The sequence below is a fragment of the Drosophila persimilis genome, unplaced genomic scaffold, assembly GCF_003286085.1.
Source record: "Drosophila persimilis strain 14011-0111.01,24,50 unplaced genomic scaffold, DperRS2 tig00000206-arrow-arrow-pilon, whole genome shotgun sequence".
Taxonomy (NCBI): Eukaryota; Metazoa; Arthropoda; class Insecta; order Diptera; family Drosophilidae; genus Drosophila; species Drosophila persimilis.
In genome coordinates, this window is record NW_020825302.1 from 1 (window position 1) to 23,968 (window position 23,968).

The 23,968-nt window shown below is 41.9% G+C and overlaps 2 protein-coding genes across 5 annotated transcripts; both read right to left on the reverse strand.

The window, feature by feature from the left end:
- Nucleotides 1-9,957: 9,957 nt before the first annotated feature.
- LOC113565903 (tubulin-specific chaperone C-like) lies at nucleotides 9,958-11,518 on the reverse strand. The gene is made up of 2 exons (XM_026989271.1): nucleotides 11,459-11,518; nucleotides 9,958-11,240 (listed from the first exon to the last, which is right to left on the reverse strand). Exon 2 carries the CDS (start codon nucleotides 11,226-11,228, stop codon nucleotides 10,134-10,136), a length of 1,095 nt encoding a protein of 364 aa, XP_026845072.1. The 5' UTR covers nucleotides 11,229-11,240; nucleotides 11,459-11,518; the 3' UTR covers nucleotides 9,958-10,133.
- Nucleotides 11,519-12,542: 1,024 nt separating this feature from the next.
- LOC113565898 (nicotinate phosphoribosyltransferase) lies at nucleotides 12,543-23,927 on the reverse strand. 4 transcript variants are annotated; one of them, XM_026989263.1, is made up of 12 exons: nucleotides 23,712-23,927; nucleotides 21,558-21,735; nucleotides 20,268-20,438; nucleotides 20,077-20,203; nucleotides 19,594-19,677; nucleotides 19,398-19,525; nucleotides 17,343-17,483; nucleotides 17,109-17,280; nucleotides 16,031-16,438; nucleotides 13,553-13,818; nucleotides 13,083-13,492; nucleotides 12,543-13,021 (listed from the first exon to the last, which is right to left on the reverse strand). In XM_026989263.1, the coding sequence occupies exons 2-12, from the start codon at nucleotides 21,649-21,651 to the stop codon at nucleotides 12,944-12,946; spliced, it is 2,079 nt and encodes a 692-aa protein (XP_026845064.1). In that variant the 5' UTR covers nucleotides 21,652-21,735; nucleotides 23,712-23,927; the 3' UTR covers nucleotides 12,543-12,943. The 4 variants fall into 4 exon arrangements, with proteins under 4 accessions (XP_026845064.1, XP_026845063.1, XP_026845066.1 ...); XM_026989262.1 differs by lacking the exon at nucleotides 23,712-23,927 and adding an exon at nucleotides 22,429-22,629; XM_026989265.1 differs by lacking the exon at nucleotides 23,712-23,927 and adding an exon at nucleotides 22,569-22,608.
- Nucleotides 23,928-23,968: the final 41 nt, after the last annotated feature.

The window sequence follows — 23,968 nt, forward strand, 5'->3', positions numbered from 1 at the left end:
CCCCAAACTCGACCCTAATTACAGGACCTCCTCCTTTGGGTCCTTCTGTTTTGGGGCCTGTCACAAGATTAGAGGAGGGAAAAGCAAAGTTTTTTCTGGCTCCGAAAAACTTCTCTCTCGGCCTGGACCTCTGGAGGCTTCTGTTATGACATTGTAAGCGACCGATAAGCAAATGTCATAGAGGAGAAAAGTCAGAGGGGGTCAGAGGGGGTAAGCGGTCATGGATAGGGTCAAAGTTGCAGTCGCCTTCTGCCATTTGTCATTTAAATTTTCCAGTGAAAGGGCAAAAATGTCGGAAGAAACGAGCAAAATAAACGGCGAAACACACACAGAGGCATGGAGACACGGAGACTCTATAGAGAACTCGGAGAAAGCAGCAGCAGCAGCCGGTCTCTGGGTTTCTTGGGGCGGAATTTGCAATCTGTCTCTGGTATAGACCTCTTTCATCTGTTCCTTTGTTTGCCTTTTTTGGTTTTATCTTCGGGGCTCCACTCTCCCGTTTGCGGCTCCAATCTCTGATGCCCCCAATGCTGTGCCGAATAAAAAAAGTTGAAGTGAAAAAGTTAAGCAATTAACAAGCTGATAACTTTTCGGGGCCCCCACTTGCAGCCTTCTCGCTCTCTTTGGCTTTCTCCAAGCCTTCTCCGAGGCTTCTTTTATGCCCTACCCCCTCCCATCCCCCCCCCCCCCCTTTCGGTCGTATCACTTTTCATTTACTGTTTGCATACAATTCGGTGTCAGTTTTCGTTGGTTTTTGGGGTCAAACGGGAGTGCTGCTGCCTCACTTTTGGGCTAAGAGTTTTATAGCCACAAGGTCTGCCGCCATAAAGAGAGAGAGTGGGCATATCCCGGGGGCTATAAGCGTATCCGGGGTTTATGTGCTCATACGGTTCATAATTGCGGTGCGGTAATTGGCCTGACAATTGCTACACGAATGCCGCACACAAAAATGCTTCACTGCCCGCTTAAGTATGCTATACAAAAAAAAGTGCTCCATTCTTCTTTGTGCTCCGACTGGGAGAGGTACAATAGAGTGAATGAGGGAGCCTGTGGATGTGTCATTGTGGTAGAGATGGACAGGGCTTCGAATTCGAAGTCTGGATGGAAACGATAGAAACTCACGAATTTGCACAGCCCAAAAAACCTTATAGGGATATCTGATAGGTACAGCCTTTTTGTCGCTTTTTTCCACAAAATTTTTCAAAAATTATACTACAAAAAAGTAATAAAAGAATGGAATTTATAAATCTTCAAGAAGTCTTAGAATCCATTAAAAAATCACCTATTTGAATTTTCTTATTATTTCCGATGAAACTAATATTTAAAAATATTAATAATATAAATAATATTAATACTAATTAGAATTTCAATCAATTTTTTCGTTAAATAAATTAAGCTAAATACTGATTCGTAATCTAATATATTTTTAATAATTTGTAGGCACAAATTTCATGCACGAATTCCCCCATCACAAGTCCTTTTTGTCACGCGGAATACCTCCTTCTAAGACCATCTCTTAAGCGAGTTGCAACCTTGTTGAAAGGTTATCAAGTTTAATGCAGCAGACATGTAAAACAATGAACACGAAATGCTGCCTTTTAGCTCTTTATGAAAGACAATTAAAAGGGAAACACAAACCAAAAGGCTTTAAAAAAATTCCCTTGTATTTCCATCTTTAAATCTGCCTAAATATAAACCCAAGAAAACCCATACGGATTAATAAGCTTTATTAATGTCCCAAACTTTTCCCAATAGTTGATTAATTGTTCCGCAAAGTTTTGGCCCATAGAAAACTTTTTTGCAACAAAATTTATGCATTTTTCAATTAAAATCCACATGTCGCCAATAAAAATGGACATAAAAAAGATTCAAATGAAACGAAAGGAAAATTCAAGCCTAATAAACAAAATATAACTAAATAAATCTTATCTTTCTTTTATACAAATATTCCCCAGAGAAAGTTCCATCGAATTTGAGCCCCACAATAAAGCACTTAATATTCAAATTAAGCCAATTCCCAGAACATATCCGACTAAAATACCAATAAAAAATGTGAATCATGTGATTTCCATTTCAAAAAAAAAACTGCAAAACCGCTTCATGGACTGTCAACCCCTTGAAGGGAGTGGCATGCCACAGGCCATTTGACACATTCCGCCAGCTAATGCTAATGCACAGTTCTCTGGAGTTTAAAAGAAGATAAAGGAAATGTTCTTTCCCAGAGAGGGGGAGCGAGACAGATCCAGAGAGAGAGAGAGATTGAGATAGAAAGTGGGTTGGGGGATTGGGGGGTTGGGGAGGGGCTGAGAAAGATGGCCATCTTTATGTTTGGGGCCAAAAACTGACAGAAATAAAGTGAAGTTGGTCATAAATTTGCTTTTACGCCAAGATGACTTCATAAGCGACAAATACGCAAAGCATAATGCCGAGTGCAGTCAACCTAAGACTGGAGGGAAAGAGAGGCAAGTACACAGCGAGAGAGAGAGGGAGAGTTATATGGGGCGTAAGCAGCAGAGGCGCCGCAATGCAGGCAGGCACCCAAAAATTGTTGTGTTTTGTGTCTGGGGCTTTGGCATTGTCGCCGGATCAAAGATGCAGGAGAAGGAGGCGCAGCTGGAGCTGTTGGAGGGGGTGTAGAAGACAAGAGACAGCGGTGCCAGGGCCCTGTGCCTGTGCCTGTCCTGTCGCCCGTTCCAGACGACGCTGATTTATATGCATATCTCACACACACCAAGAGAGAGAGAGGGAGAGAGAGAGGGGGGTGGTGGGCGGCCATAGAGATAGGGACAGCCAGGCAGCAGCCGAAAAGTGGATCCTGGATCCCTGGAAGAGGAGATGGACGACGCCGTCGGAGGTGCTGCCACGCGCATTTTTTCCGATTTTGCATTGCATACTTTTTGGCTGAACGCGTCGCTGCCTGTTCAATGTGTGTGGGGCAAAGGGAGAAGAAGAACGCGGGGGGTGGAAGATGGTGGAGCGAGGAAGGAGGCGCATGGATGACACTGTGCAAAAGTAGCAGAAGAAGGTAAGGGCCAAGACACGGTATGAGAAACAGAAGGTGCGACCGTGCGAGATTTCGATTCCAGAAATCCGTGACCGCGCGCAGGAACTGTAGAAGGGATCTGCTTTACCTGTGGTTTAATAAACGTTTGGGTAGAGAGGCGCAAAAGAATGGATCGAGAACTAGAACTGGAGAAGGGAATATGAGTACAGAAGAGAGAGGAGCTGGACACAAGTATACTAAGAAAAGGAAATGATTTTCCAGAGATCGCTCCCACGATAGGGACATATTTATGGCACGTCCTGGTTTTAGATTTTGTAGATTCGCAGTCGAAGGCATAGTGTGACTGCCTCACCTCACATCAACACACCCTGCACCTATGAGAGGAAGAGTAGAGGGAGGGAGTAGCCATCCACAAGAAGAAGTGCAAAAAACGTCTCCGATTTTTTTCACTTTGAACACAAATATTGAACGTTTACATTACTACCAACCGATTCACCCCACCCCCACCTCCCACCCCTGTTCCCCATGAATGCCCGCGTACATCCCCCCTGCCTTGCCCCGCCCCCTTGCATTCCGTCCGCTCCTCGTTCAGCCGTCTGCTACGCATGAGAGCATTGCAAGTCAGCAACGCGAACGAAGAGAAATTGCCAAAACGAAGCAAAAGCAAAAGGAACCCAAAAAAAAAACAGTAAGCAGCAAAGGCAACAACAACAAGAGATGGGAAGCTACTCGTAGGTTCGATGATCGAGGGTCTGAATACCCTAAGAGAACAATCTTTGTTTTGGCAGGGATAGGGAAACGTTTAATAATGAGATACATATTTGTTTTCCGAACGATCGTTCCTATGGCAGATCCAAAAGATATCCTTAAATGAAAGATCTGTGACCTTTTTTTGCGAGAGGTAGCTGAAAAAAGAGATCTTAAATCAATGGAAACAGACAGATGGAAAGAAGGATCATCGTTGATTGATGGAAAACAAGAATATACATATGTAATATATAGGGCCTTCCTTTCTTCATGACAAACCTCTTCCCAAAACCAATATACCCTATCTCTGGGGGGGTATAACAATAACGACAATAACGGAGCCATGCAAAAGATAGCGGCACCAAAGGGAAGCAGCAGTCTGCGTGAGTGAGCGAGAGGGGGGTGGGGCGAGAGCGGTACGTAGGGAGAGCGGAAAGGCGGAATGGAATTGTGAGCAAAGAATATGCAGAAGAGGAAGCGGGATGATGACAGCAGCAGCAGCAGAAGAAGGAGAAGGAGAAAGGAGAGGGAGAGGGGGAGGTGGCACGAAGGAAGCTTACAAGCGCATTTCGATTATTGTTGATGTAATCATAATTTTTCATTTCCAAAGTAAACGATACGCCAGGCCACGCCTCCTTCCAATGCCTGTCTGTGGCACACCCCCTTCTCCCCTTCCTCCCCCTCTTTTTCACATAAAGAATCGACGAGAATTAAACGAACTTTTCATTTATTTACACGAAAAGCATGAGAAACGCGTTTAAAACGCGCTCCGCGTCGATGATTTAAGCAAACAAACAGTAAAGGGAGAAGTGGAGGGAGAAGCGACTGTGGGATACCCTAGAAAGAGGGAAAGCCATATCTTTTTCAGAGATCATGGATGGATGGCATCTCGTGATGCACTGCCTGCCTGCGGTTTTTTTGTAAATCCCTTTTCGAGGGTATGAAAAAACAAACAAAGGCGCAGGACACACAGGATGACAAGGCCTACCCGGATCTGGCAGAGATTTTCGGTTTGGAGCCGACTGTGGTCTGTACGGGGGAGAGGAGCAGCAGCAGCAGCAGCGGATGGGGCCGGGCCGGGCCGGGCCGGCTGTCTTGCATCATTAATTACAATTTGAGCTGCACACGCAGAGCCGAGATTCGAGGGAATAAACAGCTGGAGAGCAGGAGGCTGGTGTGGCGGGGCGGGGGGGAGCGTTACATAACCAATACTGGCCCGGGAAGCCTACATTGTATATCTGTATATGTAGCGATATCCCTGGCAGACTGTGGGCTGCGCTGACATTTTAATTGCACTCCATGACTCCAGTAATTCGCTTAATTAATCAACATTTTTTTTTCGCTTATCAATATCGGAAGGAAGGCGTTTTTAAAGGAACACGCCCATAAACTGCCAAACAAATTGGCATGAAAATTCAATAATTTGTCTTCTAAAAAGGAAAACACATTAATCATTAAAGGATTCTACAGTTTTAAAGATTCCATTTAACCATTCAAACACTTCTTGTGTCCCACATAATTTTCATATTTTAAGTATCCCCACATTCCCCAAAAACAAATTCCAAAAGGCACTAAAAAAATGTTCAGGCAATTTCCAGAGCAATTGTTTTAAGGATCCTTGGTATCCGCTTGAGGTCTGGGGCTTCCAAAACCTAATGCGTAAATTACCATCGTTGCCACATCAGCTGAGCCATAAAATCAGCACACAAAAGCATTTGCCGTGGTTATATGGGTCAAAATAGGGGAGCCCCCGCCCCCCAGAGTGGGGGAAGGAGGAAGGCCGAGGAAGGAGACCAAGAAGGAAACGGTGTGTAGAAGCCAGGTGACGCGGGTCGGTAATTTTGCAGTAATTGAAACCATCAAAGCATAGGTGGGTGCCATTTGTGCGACAGGAATGGAATGGAATGGAATGGAGAGAGAGGGAGAGGGAGAGGGAGAGACCGAGAATGGACATGGACTGAGGAGAGTGAGATGGCCAGATGTGGCCGTGTTGGCAATTACAAACACACACAGGCACACACACACAGACACTGGGACACACACGACAAAACGATAATATTAATGCATATGGAGGCGGTCACCTGCACTTGCAGTGGGGCCTCCTGAACGCTCGGTCTGCTCGACCCTTATCGCAAATGCGGCGAATATTATCTGCGATAATGAGAAAACTAATTGTGAGCTATGCAAATGTGGCACCAACAGATGCACCTGTACATCAGTTCTGTGTGCTTGTGTGTGTGTGTGTGTGTGTGCGCTTACCAACACTGGCCAAGTGTGAAAGCAATTTTAAATTTGATAGTTTATCAGAGAGGGGGGTGGCAGTGGGAGAGGGAGGGTTCATTTGAATAAACGGAAATTGGAACGACGACAAACACTCGACTGCACTCGAGTTGCCAGCCTTACTTTTGTTCGTTCAATGAGCAGCACAGCAATCATTAGAGATAACCAAATTGGAGACTTAAAGCTTAATTTCTCGTCTAAGAGCAGCTCTGTTTAAAGGCGATACCTCTCCGCAGCGCAGTGCAATTACCAATGCAAATGCCGGGCAAAAACTTTAAGGACAAATGGGAGAGACTCTTGGGGGCCGAAAGTGAAAGTCGATAGGCGTCCCCTTCCCCAAATGGCCGCCGCTGATGAGAGCAGCGATGCAACTTGAGAGCTTAATGGCAATGTCCAGTGGTGACGATCTCTCTCACGGTTGTATCCTCCCACTCTTCCACGCTTTTTACGCCCATTTACTACCTCTCTCTCTCCCTTTGAGTCCCTCTCACACTTTAAGCTGCTCATTTTCCAACGGCAGTTGCAGCCCAAGGTATGATTTGACAAGGTGGGGCTTTTGAATAACATTTCTGTGGCACATAACGAGTGGGATACTGTATACCTCACCTTTTTCAAATACACCTTGTTCCTGTTAGCTGATTATGTTCCCCCTTGAAACTTAAAGACGCAGCCTTCTCACTCACTCGCACACTCTTTCCCCCTTTTTGTCTCCCTAAGCTCTGTTCAATTTGCAATTCAAATTGTTCGTTCAACAATTACCCTGGGCAGATGGCATGATGATTTTTATCAGATGTTTGCAACGTGGAGGAAGCAGACCTGAAACAAAATTAATGCATAAGGTTCAGCTTACCTTTTCCTTAACGAAATAAAGATGAAATTGAAAGAACTTGCATCGCTCTCTTCATTTTATTGCATTACAGGAATTAGAGGGTGGAAGCTGATGCTCGAAGCGGGAGAGAGTCAGATCTCCAGTATTTGGAATGCCTCTCACGCCAAAATGAGCTTCACTTTGAACGCTCTCACATTCCGTTTTGATGCTCTTCTTCACTGCGATATTTCATGATGAGTGCGAAAGGGACATGACTTCGCGTCTTTTTTGCCAATTTTCCAAAAACGCGCACAGAACGGAAAAAAAAAATAAAATAAATACAGCTGTATCACACTTTCCGCACTTCTCCGCTGCCGAGCTGCCTTTTTGTTGCCATCTTGCGCTGCCGCTCTTGATTTAACGCATTTTCTTGCATTGCACACACATTTTTTGCACATTTATATCTAATCACTACAGCAAACTTATTTCACACACCAGCAACATATTTCCCATTGGATTTTTCACCATTTTCCGCATTTTCAGGGATAGAAGCGCGGAGCTAATTTGCCGACGGGCGCTTGGGCCGGGTAAAAAAAATTGGAGTGAGATCGGCGCTAATGCATGCTTGTTCGATCTTCTGCTCCTCTTCCTATTTGCTCTCTCTCCCACGATCTATTCGGGTGCTTTTTGCGAAAACGAAACGAAAAAAAAGTGAGAAAACGGCAAAATAACGCATTGTTTATTTCTGCACATGAAAAAAAAAGAATTTATGCAAAATAATTTGTTTGTCAACATATACATATATCACATATCAAATATATACACTTATGTACATACATATATATATGTACATATATCACACATTGCTGCACTTTTCCTTCGTAGATCTGCTTTTTTTCGCCATTTGCCTTTTTGTGAGCCCTCGCCTTTGATCAAACACATTTTCTTCCACCAAAACACACTTTGTTGTACATATCACTGCACCAATACACTAAGCTTACTTCACACACCTGCGCCCGATTTTTCCCATTGGATTTTCCACCATTTTCCGCATTTTCAGGGAATAAAACACGGAGCTGACTTGCCGACGGGCGCTTGGGCCGGGTGAAAAAACTGGAGTGAGAGCGGCGCTAATGCATTCGTTCTTCGATCTCCTCTTCCAATTGCTCTCTCTCCCACGCTCTCCCAGCTACTTTTGCTTATGATGTGCAAGGTGGTCCGCTAGCTCTACAGCACTACTGAGAGCGCTATGACGTCATGTTTGCTGTTGTACTAAGCAAAGTAAATGTAGCGGTATAAGTATAGAGTGGCGGCCCTAGCTGCGTTTCATGTTGTGGTTCTATGCGATTGCCGCTGTCGCTGCGCTGTCTGTGGCAGTGACTGAGGCCGCTGGCAGAATCAGAAGCTGAAGCAGCAGCAGAGGCGTTGAGTATGAAAATTAATTCAAGCGAATTCCAGGTGTGCATTTGACATCCACCTGACAGGCATATTGGGCCACTTTTGTCACATTATAAACAATTCATTTGCAATTTGATTGCAGTCATTGGGATTGGATTGTGTATTGAACAAAGACACGGCATTAAGTGGCAATCGATGGATATGGAGCTGTGCAAATGCAGATGGAGATTGACAGGGTAATACGCTATGGGCGTTATATCTGGGGTGGCTTTGGTCTAGCAATCACAGACATGGGGGCGATTCCGTAATTAAATTGAATATCCAAAGCACTTGTTGCATTTATTAAATATTTAGCACTAGCATTTGTCTTCTGTTTTGTCTTTATCCCTGATGAAAATCCAAAAACTGTCAACATTTCTATCGCTTTAAGTTTGCACAGTTTCAGAACTCTGCTCTGTAGGGACATCTTTCCATCCCAGCCTCCCTCGCTGCCAAGAACTGCAATGAAAACCACAATTTTGATTAGAAAATTGCACAAAGTTCTGGTTCCCGTTGTGCTGGCTTGCATAGCAATCCAAAGGGCCCCAAGTGCCCCTCATGCCCCACCTAATTGACGGTTAGCTAGTGCGGTGGCTGACTCTTATCTAACCCTTACTTTTACCCTTTACCTATACCCAACCTTTACCCTTTTGTCTTGGCCAGCACAAACCACCGAAAACACGTGCTAAATTGTTTGCACTTTACCTTTTGTTCCTCCGCCTTCACTCTTCACCCTTCTTCCTTGTTCCTTGCACCTTGTATTTTCTTTATCAGCAGGTTCCACCGCCCTACCAGAGCCCAGCCCACACAAAAGCCACAAAGTGGACAGCTCTGGTTATAACGGTGACAGCTGTTTCTCACGTTGACAGCTCATTACATAACCTCAATCTTCTCCCGCTCCCCACCCACACCCGCTCCGCACTGTCTTCTCTGGTAGCCGCTCTATTAGTGGGGCAACGCTGTAACGCTGTAAGTGTAATTTGCAGTTCAATTACCTCACTAATATGGCATGTCGATATGGTCGCCGCGGTGGTCTCGGGGCGACAGTCTCCCCCACTGTCATTGGCCTTCGGGCTCCTCATATGCTCTGCCCACGCATGTAACTCGAATTCGTTAATTATTTTGACAGTCGGACGGTCATGTCGACAGCGGTAGGCGAAAGGGGGCCTGACGAAGACTGATTACTCTCTCTCCAGAGAGCGGTTATGATTCCAAATGGCAGATCTCATTCCAGGCCAACAAGTAGCCATTCCCAAAATGTGGGTAAACTTTCCGAATGGCCGAAACCAACGTTCGCTGTAGGACAAACCGCACGACAAAGTTGACCGACCCTCATCAATGTCCCGGTCCCGGTGACCGAAGAAGTTACCAACTCGAGAAGTCCTGTTGTGGCCACACATGAAACTTGCATGACTCTCTCTGTCCTTCCGGCTCTTCTTCTTCTTCCGCCGCGCCTCCTACTACTTCGAGGCAGTAAGCCAATGTAACTGTAATTTGTGTGGCAGCCACAGCCACAGCACAGCACAGCGCCCAGTCATTTTGGCCAGCCACTGATTATGCTATCCCGAAATGGACATGATGTCAAATTGCCGGAGACACATGTACCAGGGTACGGCGTACATAATTTACGGAACACACACAAACAACTGTGACAACCCAGTGAGAGAGATTTTGAGTGGGATACATGCCAAAAACAGGGCGGGGTTAGATATATATTAATTCAATTCACTTAAGATCTATTTACACGCGCGTGCCAGTCGGAGGCTCCAGCGGCACCGGCAGCAGCATCTCCACCAGCAGCCAGCCCAGCAGTAGGGCATAGGCCACAACGGTCCAGAGCAGCCGCCGACGCCGCCACTATATGATCGTGGTCTTCTCCTTCTCTTCGTTATCATCTTTGTAATTATTATTATTACTGAGGAAATCGCGACGCAGGGCATTCCAATTGGGCGCCGGATGATCCTTAAGCAGGCTCCAGTTGGGCGAATGCACATCCGGAGACAGCCAGTTGAAGTCCGCCACATCCGTGTAGTTATTCTGGGATTTGTTCAGTCCAGAAGCGGAATAGTCGGCCTCTAGTTCCGGGTAGTCGTAGTTGAACTCCCCAATCTCGATTTTCTTGCAATCCTCGATGATGGCCCGACAGGTGACATGGAGATAGATGCGTGTGGAATGGGAGGAATGCAGGCGCAGCTGCTGACAGGCTATGGCCACGGTGCAGCGATCCAGTTGCTCGGCAAAGAAGGAACGCGCCACGGGCCCACACAGCAGGGTGCACTGACTGGCCTTGGAGACCTGCACAGAGCCGGGATGACCCTGTAGCTCCACCAGGCATTGACTTAAGTTGGAAATGGTTATATCCTGGCCATTGACTTCGTCTGCGCTCAGTACAATATGAGCATTCCTGCGATTGGCAATGGTCCAGGTGAAGTTGCTGCCGCTCTGCTCCTTCTTTGGTGTCTTCTTGTCCTGTGGTTCGCCATCGACGACCACCGGCAACGACTTTTGCTTGGGAGCCGTCTTCTTGCCGCTGAAACCAAACTTCTTTTTGGGCATTAGCCGCTGACGGGCCTCATCGTTGCTGCTGGTCAGGGCGTTTAGCATATTCTGACAAGACTTGATTTTGAAATCCGAAAGAAACATCGTCGATGCGGTTAGATAACGCTGCAGTTCCTGTATCTGGAGAGTAATCTCTGGCAGCCTCTTGCTGAGATCGGGTAGCGGTGCATCCCCACTGTTCATGTCCAGCATGAGGATGCTCTTCTCTATGTCGTAGGCACGCTGGCCAAACGTCTGAGCAAAGAAGTCCACGCCCTCGTTCTGGATCGTCTCTTTTGAGCGCTGCTCCAACTTTACATCCAAATAGTTTTTCCTGTCCTTGTTGCGCTTGTTAATGCGATCCAGTATGAGATCCTTGCGGGCGCCGGTATCCCCATCCACGGAGTCCTCCATTATATTGCTTATCTGCAATGGAAGTAGTGTTAAAAATCAATTTATATCCCAAACTTCTTTCAAAGAGATGAATCACAACGCAGTTGTTGCTGTGTTTCAGTGTTGTTGGGGCTGCGCAGCTGCAGCAAAAATCGACAAAATCTTTGCTCTTCTTTCTCGGTCAGTCACTCTTTTCAGGTTTTTGGGTATTGCCATATCAAAATGGTGTAATATTTGTGCAGTTTATTAACCTTTTTAGTCTTTCCTTTTGCTTAATTTTCCAATTAAAAAAAGAACAACAAATGAGCGGGGGTGTCAGCTGTAACCGAAAAAGCACTAAAAAATACCCCAGCCATAGTACAGCTAACACTAATAATAACCAGTGTGACCGCGGTATAGCCAGTATATCAAAATATACCATCTCATTTTAAAAATATACCATAAATATACTGACGAATTAAAGTTCTATTATACATATTCCTCGATTTTGATATTCCGTCGAATATTATTAGCTAGATAGAACATTTTGCAATGCCCACATAGTTTTATACAATTGATGAATCAATTTTGTACTTGACTGGCCCATTCTTAATACTTGCTTTTATTTGATTTCTATATACCGTTGAAAATGAAATTTAATAGTTTGATAAATTTTGATAAATACCACAGCCATACCACAGTGTAATGTTAAAGTAAGTACATGTGTAATGTTAATGTTAAGTGTCGAATGTTAATGTTAAAGATAGAGCGCGGTTGCAAAATTTCAAATAGCCCGCGAAATTCAAATCAAATCAATTCCTTTCATATTCTATGAAAATGTCTTGCTATACTCAAAAACTCTCAAAACTTTCGTGGCTTCCTTCAGTTTTTTTTTTATTTTATTTTAAATCAAAACTACAGGCAACAGATTGAAGTTTTTTTTTGTTTTTTGAAGCGGTCTTTGAGTGGGGTTTATTTTTGAGGTGGTTGTGGGTTCTGGAGTGGGGGTGTCTGCGAGTGGGTGGCGTCTACTCGTGAATTGCTTACAATTGGGCTTACAATTATGAATTTTAACATATTTACAATTGAATTTTCGTTAAATACATAAACATAATATGTAAAGTTAGGTATAGTATATATATATATATATATATATATATGAATATAAAGAGTATATATAGATAGTTGTGTGTGTGTGCTTGAATGTGTGCCCTATATTGCATGCAAATGTACTAAACAGCATTTGTACTTTTAACTTTCGTTAATTAGCAACATTTTCAACACTTAAGTACTAGAAAAACTATTAAATACATCTTGATTTCGTTTGTTCTTTCTCACTGCTCGTTCCTTCCTTGGTTGCTATTTCTTTCTGTTTTGATCTGAGTTTATCTCGTCTTCTCTTGTTTTGTTGTTGGTTATTTTCTTTTATAAGGCACCTGGACACATTCCTGAATATAATGTGCGTTTCATATGATAGCGTTATTTAATTTTTAAACAAATTAAAATCTATTGACTACACAACGAATTGATATAAACACGAAAATTCGTTACGGAATTAGTACTCCAACGGAGGGTAAGGTATCAAATTCTATAATTCATATGACCAGCAAATGACTAAAAATCATCATCGAAAATGATTGGATGATGAGCGAATCAATAAAAACATTCTACATCAATAAAAGTACGTTTTTTTCGGAAATGTTTCTCTGCTTCTTTCAGCACGAAATCAATCGTAGGTCCCCCAATCCTTATATAGATCATGAGAGCTCGCCAATGGGTGCATTCTGCAGCCACAGATCGTGAATGAAATTGTACAGATTATCGCTGACGGAAACCTGGGAAACGACAATAAAATCATTATAAATTACACAACATTTGATGGGTTTTCTGCCTCACCTTATAGGGCGTTGGGTTCAGCGTACGCTTGTGATCATTCCTCAGCGTCTTCAATGAGATTTGCACCTTTTCGCGCACCTGCTCGAGAGTCGGCAACTGCTGGCATATCTTGCCCGACTTCCAGTACACCTTGTACAGTGACTCCACGTGCGAGGGTATGACATAGGCGCGCTTTGACTCCTGGAACGGATGACGACACAGCACCTTCTGGCCCACAGCTGGCGGGGGTTCCGAGACCTTCTGCAGCAGATCGATGAGTGCATGTCCATCGGCACTGTACAAACGATAGGCATTCTTATTCCCCGGCATGGTGACCTTCTCCACATCCTGGCTCAGCTTGATCCTGGGCTGGCCATTGATCTCCACCAGCTTGTAGACACAGCCCAAGGCAGGCTGACGCTGACAGGTCACTGGGGAAGAGACGAAACCATTAAAATCTGATCAAATAGGCTTGCTTTGAAAAGACTCACCCAAATGCGTCCCTATGCCAAAGCAATCAATCTTATGTCCTTGCTCATTTAGGCTCAAGATAGTATCCTCGTTAATGTCATTGGAGGCCACAATAGTCAGCTTATTGAACCATGGCACCTTGAAGCGCTCGGCCACCTTCTCGAAGGTCTCTCGCGCCAAACAGCTGAGATATGCCAAGTCTCCCGAATCAATCCTTATGCCCAGTGCATGATAGCCCAAATCGTTGAGGGCCAAAGCCACGGCACTAAAATTCAGCAGACCGCTCCTATGGAAAAAGCAAGAAAACACCGAAAAATGTGATTAAAAAGGATGCCTATAAATGCCATCAAGTGCTGCTGGGCTTTGGTTCTCAATTCAACAAAAATATCTTTCTCTTTAAGTATTTCGTTTGCCACTAAATTGAAAGCGAAAGTTTATACAAAAATATATATTTTAAGGTGGAGGGTGTAGCTCTATAAACGTGATGGAACCACATTGGGTTCTCTTTGGATTTTGCAAGTGCCTCTAGGGAAAACCATTTCCTGTGTTGGAATTTTCATTGTATTTTTGCTCATTTTAGAGAGCAGCACAAAATGTTGAATATTCTTATTTTTTTTCTTTTGTTCATTAAGCCATGCAGTGTGCTCTCTCGGACGCTTTCTTTCAACTATTTACAGGTAAAAAATACTAAAGAAAAATTGTTGAAAAATATTTAAGGGATTTCTCTTCGAAATTTCTTCAAGGGTTCCATAGGCATAATGGTTCTAACATAAAAGACAACGAATTTATCCAATTCAAAAAATAATGGGAATCATTTTCGATGTAAACAGAAAATAAATGAATTTGGTTCCCACAAAATGTTAAAGAAATCGAACAAAATGTTTTTTGCGGAGAGTTGTTTCAGGACAAAGGACAAGTTCTAGTATCACAGGGTTAGGCGGAGGTCTATGACAGCATTAGGGTGATTCAGTGTGTGTTTTTAATATTGTTTCCCAACAAAGTGCATAAAACAATTGGTAATTCTTTAATTCTTTAAAGTATTCTTTAAATTTGTAAAAATTTTTAAAGTTTGATCTTTAAGTGCACGATTTACAAGAAGATGTATACAAAAAATCTCAGGGTTATTATGTATTAGGTTTCCTAATGTCGCGTGACGTGTGCCTCAACCTAAATGTTAAGATTGTTTTTTTTACAATACTGTTTAGAAATATTAGCTTTCAGCATTGTTCTTTTTTTATTTTTTTATAAAACATTTACTATTTAAGATCTTTTTAAATATTTTACATTACAATTTGCTTGATTATGCAATTGATTTTCTAGTAAAAAATATGCCAAAATATTTGTTCAAGTATTTTTAAAATTTTTCCTGCATTATTTATTTTTTTTTGCCATCTTAAGACTCTTTTGCAATTGTTTTATGCACCTTTGGGTTAAATGTAGGCTCTAAAATCATATATTTATGCATCGAACACATGGTATATGGTTTTTGGTGGCTTTTGTGGGTGAGCGGAGGGGGGATAATGCCATATGAGATCATAGTGTAATTATTTGTTGTGTTGGTTGTTTCTGTACGAGTAACTTTGAAGACGTGTGTTTTACATACCTCTGCCAAAATAGTGCCGGAAGTCATTTTGTTTACTATGTTAGAATAGGAAATTCTTTTGCTATGTTTCAAATTTTGTATTCATGGGGTTTTTTCTGATTCGTTTTCACATAATGTTTTATTAGAGGGGAGGCACATTTATTAAACATTCGGGACGATCAAAAAATAAAAAGCCATACGTAACGAAAGTGAGTTAAAATGAATGTTAAAAAGGTAAATATGGTTTAAAATGATAAAGGGAACAGGAACAGAAAAATGTTGAAAAGCAAGAGTATACAAAAATTAGTGAAGAAAATATAAAATTAGAGCCGGAAAGGAAGCATTGAAAGGTAAAGGTCAAAAACTTACTTCAAATGAAAGCAGAAAGAATAGATTAAAAGAGTAGAAGAGTAAAAAAAGGCGAAAGTTCAAAGAGAAGTACAAAAACGGAAGAAACTTCACCTGTTTTTCTGCATTTATCTTTAGCGTTTTTCCAATTTTCCCAATTATACGAGGACTTAAGGACCAATGTAAGGACTTAAGGACCATTAAAAGTAGCAGGACACACACACATAGACATACAATATATATGTATTTGCATGTTTATGGATGGCTTGTAATTTTACAAATTTAATAGCAATAATTTAGGATAGTTTTCAATGGATGTTTTTTGATGATTTTTAGTGGTGAAGGAAGGGGGGGAATCATGCAGCACCCAAGACCATAGGAAAAAACCACCCAAAACAAAAAGAGATCTAGAATAAAAGCTTAAGTTAAACAAATAGCAGTGGAAATTTTTTATAAAATAATGTACATGATTCACATGAATAGAAATGTTTCGGGTTAGGTTATTTCTTTTCTTTTTTGTTTCCTATTTTAAAATTCGTTTTTGTTTCTGGGGGGGGAGGACATTTACCTGAATGACTTCTCGACATATTTTGGTAGGTATGCCGTCCCATTGGACGTTGTTCTTGTTAACGTTGTAGCTGTTGCTGTAGCAGTTGTTGTTGTTTCAGCTGTTTTTGTTGTTGTACTGAGATTCGTATCGTATATTGTATCTTTAACGGGCGATCTACAACTACCAACACCACCACTACCACCGTTCTGTGAAGCAGTACCATTCTGATGGCCCTTGTGATTGTGTGTCTTGTGTCCATTGGCTGATGACTGGCTCTTGCCATTCGTTATTGGCTGTCTCTGTTTTTGGCCATTTACAGTGTGGCTCTGCGGCTTTGACGGACTGCCGCTTTTGCCGTCTTTTTTTGATTTGATATCATTTTGGGTACTCGATAGAAGATCTTGTGTAAGTTGTTCTGTTTCTCGGCTGTTGGATAATACTTGTTGTTGTTATTATTACCAATACAAAATCAAAGCAAAATTTATGAACAGAAAAAGCATTTTTGGGGGCAGGAGACTATGATCATTAAACAACTGAAGGATGAATTTAAGTATTAAAAAAGTTACAGGAGTTTTGACTAAATTCCGCTGTTTTATATAGTTACTCTTTGGGTTGTTGTAGTTTGGTGCACGTCTCAAAAGTTTCAAGTTATACACATACAAAAAAGATCAAATCTAGGACTCAAAAACAACACATAGGAAAATTGAAGGTTCAAAGGATGAAGGAGAGTTCTAAGGAGAGGAATGATCACAAAAAGGAGCATAATACCCCTGTTCCACTAACGCACATTCGTTGAATGATTAGGAAGGACAAATTTCACACAAGCGAACGGCTACATTCGTTACCGTTGAATGCGCTGCTAGTGGAACTGTGGTATTTCGACGACACGACGGAAGAATGGCATTTGGGAGAGTCCTTAAAGGAATAATGGCAGTATGATATTCAGGAAAGTTCTAGGGACAGCAAGGAACACAATCAGGAGTCTCACAAAGAGGGGAAAAAAGGGTTCCAAACACACAAAATCATAATAAAAGACACAACAAAAAATACAACAAAAACCCGACGTTCCGAGAGAATCTGCCTAAAAGCGAAATACCTCTTAACATCGTACGTATCGACAAGTGCCATAAATCCATCCGGAAATGCAATGGCATATGAGACCATTGCCGCCAGTTCTCCCTCACTGGACTCCTCCGTGGAGACATCCAAGACATGGGACAACATCCCGCGATGCCTGACTGCATGCTCCAACAGATCCTCCATCACACCTAAAAGAGAAGACATATATAAAGCTGTTTCTTTCTTTTATTCAAAGACGGGTTACACTCACCCGTTTGCTTGTGCTTGAGAAGACGCGTCTTGAGCTCTCCAATGCTGCTGAAGCTCGTGATGTATGCATGGGCATGGGTGCCCTTAACGGGGATGTTGAAGAGTTTTCCTGCGAGCACATTGGAGGTGCCATCAAAGCCACCTAAAGGTAGGAAGGGATAGTTTTATTGTATCATATGGAACACATTAAGGAACCAAAATATCATAGAATACGATTTCAGAAGACTTTTCCATGAAATAAACTCTGAAAAACCCTGAAACCTCTTTGTTGCCCCAATTTCTGACATCATACGTCTTAGTATCCGCCTCAATCCATTAACTACAACAATGTTTCCCTCAAACGTTTCAATTTGAAAGCCTGCCTAACCCATTCTTTCGGAAGCCTTGACAAGAACCTTGACGCCAACTGGACGCCGCGTGAGTCACGCGCACGCGAACCCATCGATTGTTTGGATAAACCCTATCACCCTCACCCCCACCCCCACACGAGCGCCCCCAAGCTAGCCTCCAACAATAATTTGGAACGCATTAAAAAGTTGGAGCGTTGCTTGCCAAACAAAAAGATTGAAGCGGAACCCAGAAGTTACGATGTGTGAGCGCCAATTGAAAGGAGCCCCTGCTCGATGGAGGTACCTGCCAGAGACCTGGCACCGATTTCCCCAGTGCATGGACACCCCACACGGATCTCCCACATAACATTCTTTATCATGGGCGATGGGCATTGCGTGTGCCACCCACTTTTAGGGATTTCTTTACAGCCTTTGGGGCGCACATTTAGTTTAACACATAAACAAGAGTTCTTGAACTTTGTCCCACTAGAGGAGAGATGTATTGTAGGTGGAATGGAATGGAATGGAAGGAAAGGAAGGAGGCCTTGAGCTGGGAGGAGGAGCCTTGGTTCTAGGAGAATCCTTGGCAGGGTAGTGGTAGGAGGTTGATGCCTAGGTTTCTGACAGTGACACGTGCTTTGCATGCATGCACATCATAAAAACTCAGGCACAAAACAATATGAAAAGCGGTGTTTTTCTTCTGTTAGTCACCCATAACCCACAGAAAACGATCAATGCGGAAGATGTAGGGAATAGTTGGGTGCTTGCAATACCCCTTAAAATTATTTTAGGTCATATGGATTCTATTACAATTTTGCTTTTTGCCATTAAACAGAACAAAATGATTTTAGTTCCTAAGAATAAAAACATTTTTTTATTTGAAATAATTTCCTTAGTGATATAATTAATTAAATCAGTTAAAACTCCTTTGTTTTGGAGAGAGGCACTTTGGGAGAACCAAAACCTGGTAAAAGATATATCATCTGGATAGGAATCCTAATATTCCTATTCCTGAAATGGCATATATTTGCATTTAATAAAACCCTTTTCAACGCTCCTATGACAACCATTTAGTATCATTTAAAACCACAAACAATGCGAGTCGGTAACGTTGGTTTTAATTATCAAAAGATGTCAAACAAGTTTGTGGTTTCGATAGCCGTTTCACGACTAAGAATATACTACAAAGATATAATTTCAAGGCGTTCAAAGGCATACATGCAATTTGTTTCATTCAGATAATTAAATTTACAGGATTTCCAGATAAAATTCTGATGTTTACAACGTATAAAACCATGTACAACCAAGATAACTTAATAACTAAAACACTACTCAAAGTATTTCCCCCAACATCAACAAATATTCAATGTTTCCTATAAAAATTAGCACTTCACAACTTTCAAAATCCCTCCTTTCGCAGCTAACCAACTTCCCAAAAAACCCATACAACCACTACTTCCATGGAATTTCCAAAATAAAATCATTTTTGGAAGTGACTATGACTCCGCGTTGATTCCATCCTTCCTTTGCCCATTTCTCCCCCCCATTCCTCTTAATTGATAATGAGCTGTCTGCATGCAATTTGGCAATGCCAAAAAATGTATGTTTATATCGCACACGGATGACCTTACTTGTCACGGCGCTGGCGAAGAGAGCAGTAGGAGGATGAGGCGTGTGAAAGTTGCAGCTATTTTTTATGATATATATTGTTTGATTTTGTATAGTACCTGTGTAGGAATATTTCGATGCGGATAGGCCCCCGTCGGGTCCCTGGGCACGACGCAGTCCAAATTCCAATAGGTTGACATGTTTGCCGGCTACCATGCGATACCTGGCTGCATTCGTGGCCATTAAACTGTTATTGTGAGGGGTAATATATTATTACAAATACACCAAGTACAAGCGATATATACGATACAATACCTAGCATAGTTGACTAGTGTTAGGAGTGTGGTCTCCAGGATCTGTACAATGATCAGGGGTCCCTCAATCTTAATGATGGGCACACTGTGGAACAAAAGGATGTCATTAGAATTTGTTTAGCCACATGAATCGTGTAAATTGTTGTTTGTTTCTTGAGTTATCTCTTCGACTATGATCTTTATTATGTATGCTTAGAGATGTGCTATATCTCAGCTCTTAATATTCATAATCTTTTGGGCTATAATGATATTTGAGATAGTATTTCTTGTTGTTCTAAGAATATCTCAAGGTTGTACTTAAATCCATAACATAAAACTTTTTTTAGTCCTGTTCCTTTTTTGATTCGCTGCACAAATTTCTCCTAAGCGAATGGACACATGACATTCACGTGTGAACGTCGCATAAAACATACCATCATTTCCGCAAATGATGATAGTACTATTTATTTTGCCATTCCAAACCTCTATAGAGGTCAAAACTCACCGTGGAAATGCCACAGTGCCCTCATCAATGGCATACAAGGTGACCTCCCGCGCTGTTAGATTGCCCAAGTACTCGAAAAACTCATTCTCAATGCCCTCGGGCAGTGTTTGCTTGAGGTATTCAATATCTGAAAGTAACAAAAATATTGATTAAAGCAATATTGATATATATATAGTAGATGCAGTACTTACCGCTTTGGGAATAGTGGAAGCTATCCAGGAATTTGAGGCACTCCTCTAGGCCAGCGAATATGGTGAATTCACCATGGAATGGATTGTTTCGAAAGAATAGATCGAATACCGCCTGATCGTCGATCTTATCCGATTTCCAGTATGCGTATGCCATTGTTATTTGATATAAATCTGCAAATATGCACAAGTAATCCAATAAAAGTCTAGACATTGATGTATGTTGGCTTTTGATATATATGTAACCTCAACTCAACCGTTTATGTGGTGGCAAGCAAACTCTAACCTAATTGGCCAAAGGCGATAAGATAAGCGGGAAAAAGTCCAATGGCAAATACGAAATGAACCAAATGCAAATTCTTATCTAAGTGCAAAGACCTACAGATCGTGCATTGTATTTGCTCGCCTACATTGTTTTCCATGTGTCTGTGTTTGTATCTCTGTCTATAAATACAAGTATTTGGCTATATATATGTATGCACATATATATCGTACTCGTAGTAGCATCGCAACGCGCGGGGCTATATAAATGTCAATCCGCTTGAGTTTTTTTGGAACGAGTTTCAAATATAAAAAGCGAGATTTTATGCGATTGGTACTAGCAGTATAAATTTAGGTATACCTATTTTTCAGACACCAATATGGTCTTTAATTGGGAGATATTTCACATTTCTTCCTCTATGCTGGTTCCTCTAACATACTCTATGCTGGTATATACGTCGGATCTTATCCCATTATCAGCCACATATTCCATAGCATCAACAAAACAACAAATATTCATTGTATCCTACCAAAAATCGAATTGTTTTGTATACCATTTAGTTATATATCATCATCTGATAAGATGGTACGAAGAGGAATCAAGACTTAAATAAGGCTACAATGGTATTTCTATATCTCTATTTGTATTTCTACGGATATTTGATGATCATGTTTTACATATGTACATATGTCGTTTTTTACTTACAGTCATACATATCTCGCTATTTTATACAAAATTCTTGGGTAGTCATCCCGATATTTTACTCATATATGTATAAGCTGTAACCTTAATATAAGTCGTGAGCCGAACGAGCCTCCTAGTTCTTATATGTATTATATCACAAAAATACCCCACTAATATCATTCAATCTCAAGTACTTCACAAATATTCAGTTCCCAATTTCCTATTCCCGCCAAAAAAAAAAACAAACATAAGCACCTTTAAACCCCGAGAAAACCCAATCTACACCGAGAAAACCCAATCTACAGATAAAGTATCAATTCAGCGCCAGAATTTCAATTTCCACTTACCGGTTAGCAATGGCTGGACAACGCCATTCTGATTCATTCGTCCGCGATCCATAAACTGGCCGCCCGCATTGCAGCTCAATTCACGGTCATTCATTTTGTCGCCGATCCGATCTGCTGTTCCGATGGATGATATTTCTGTGTGTTCTCTACCGAATGCCGTTGAACTTTTGTCGGATATCTGTAAAGGCAGCAAAATTGGTATTTGTTTGTATGGTTTACAATTGCGTTTGTTCAATTATATCGTTGTAATTGTAAATTGCTGACGATGATGTTGCCTCTTGATGACGTAACCGATTAGGGGTCGCCACTGGAGCACCCAATGTCCGCCTGTCGTTTGTGTTGAAATAATTCAGCATAAGAATGCAATAGAAATTATATGGGAAGGTTATTACGAGTAGGGGGGACGGACTACCCTGGATAGTAGAATATATTCGTTGTGGATTGCACTTCTACTATTTTTGAGGGTTCTTTTAATTCTCACTGGAAAATGCAATCTGAAAGTAAATCTTTTGTTTTTCATATTTTTAATTTTAATTTTATCCGAAAATAATGATTTTTGTCATATTGGTAGATAATAACATCATAAATCACTCTCCCAAAAAAGAGAATTCTATCACAACTTTTTCTAAATTTTGTTTCTAAGTTTTTCTACAATTTTGATCTGATGGTAGATGGCTTTTCATTAAATTAAGTTCCTTAGCTCTTATAATACCATAGATTCAGTTTGATATACAGACAAACTCTATAGAGAGAGCACACAAGCCAACAAACCCCTGCACTCTACGATTGCAGGGTACCAAAATACAACGCAAAAATAAAACACCAAATCAGTGAAACATTGGAAACGATTATGAAATACAAATTAGCATACGAGAAGCGAAAGAGGCGGCAAGCGGCCAAAGAAATATAGATAGACGCGTCTTATCAATTGGCTAATCACGATATTATTGTATTCAGGCACTGGGTCAGACGGCCGGCTGTCAGGTTGATAACGCGGGCGAATCGACTAACGTTGATCACTTTTTTTAGATTTGTCGGATGTGTCTCACGGAACGAAAGCTTGGCGCAAAACTTTTCCGCTGAGCGTTTGGGGCTCAACTGAGCAAAAAAGCTGCGACGCAAGCGAGTTAACTGCGAGTCGGTGCACAGTGGGTGTCGCTATCCGAAAAGCATTCAATAAATCAAACCCATTGGTTGAACGTTTTGGTCAAGGCACACGGAAAAATACTTGCATGTTTTTGGAATAAATTTCCTTCTTGTGATGAAAGCGATTTTACTTTTGGTTGGTTTATATTTAAATATGGGCCAATTATCACATGAATGATGTCTTGGTTTTCTTTGGCGCAGGCCCCACTGTCCGTTGGCAGCGACGCGAGCAGCAAAAGCGATTGAGCAGAGAGCGAGAGAGCACAAAGAAGAGAGCGATTGAGCGGGAGAGTGCAACAAACAGATGCAGTTATGATGTGCTAGCAGAGGGTATGATGTTTTAGTAACGCAGAAGGAATGCACTGTGGACTTTATGAATATTCTTGACCAGCATCAACACCGAAGTCTTATCATATATAGATCACTATACATATATACGTATGTATATGCATGGAAAATTTAATATAAATCAAATGACTATCAAAGCCACAATCGATCTGCGAGGGTATCAAGCTCTTCAGTCCTCTGTCTGTCTGTCTGTCTCTCTCTCTCTCTGCGGCCATCCTCTCTTGTTTTGATTGAATTGTTAGCGCGTAGAATTTGTTGATTGTCGGTTACCCCTGGCAGCCGGCAGAGGGCGGTGAGGGAGCCATAGAACTTTTTTGGGGTATTTTGTTTGTTTCAGCGGCTGCTGGTGGCTGCTGCTGGTGCCGCTCCCTGGCTTCTGCCTGCCCCCTGATGACGCTGCTCCTGCCACTGTCACTGCTCCTATTGCTGATTCTATTGATTACACACAACGTGTTGCTGCATGTTTTGTGGCCTGAAGGTTGTGTGAAGGTCGGAGACGCTACCAAAACGCTTCATTTCGCACGATTTACACAAACACAACACCGAGACACGCGCGCGCATATGCATTAGGAGGGTGTTTGAGGAGTCGAAGGCTTTTACTCCCAAAGTGGGCGTGGACCATGGATAGATGCTCTATGTATTTGCAAATGCAACACTCACTTTCGATTTTTGCGCACGTTTCAATACAACAATTTGTACAAATTCCAGCGGCTATTTCGGTTTTATTTGTATGCCACTTATTAATAGCACAGAACTTTGTAGCAGGTGGACCAGAGAGGAAAGTGGCCGTTCCAAGTCGAGTTATTTCAAGGACAGGAAGTCAATGCACCAGGCAACCAGTATCGGACCTGTAGTATACGCCAATGTCCATTAATACACTTTTTTATTTCATTGAATAGACGGCAGCCTGGAGGCGC

Coding starts and splice junctions, on each gene's coding strand:
- LOC113565903 (XM_026989271.1), bottom strand. CDS start 11,228: ATGGAGGACTCCGTGGATGGGGATACCGGCGCCCGCAAGGATCTCATA.
- LOC113565898 (XM_026989263.1), bottom strand. CDS start 21,651: ATGAATGACCGTGAATTGAGCTGCAATGCGGGCGGCCAGTTTATGGAT. Junction 13,819..16,030: donor TATGTCGAGAAGTCATTCAG/GTAAATGTCCTC, acceptor CTTTTTCCATAG/GAGCGGTCTGCTGAATTTTA. Junction 13,493..13,552: donor TGGCATAGGGACGCATTTGG/GTGAGTCTTTTC, acceptor TCTCTTCCCCAG/TGACCTGTCAGCGTCAGCCT.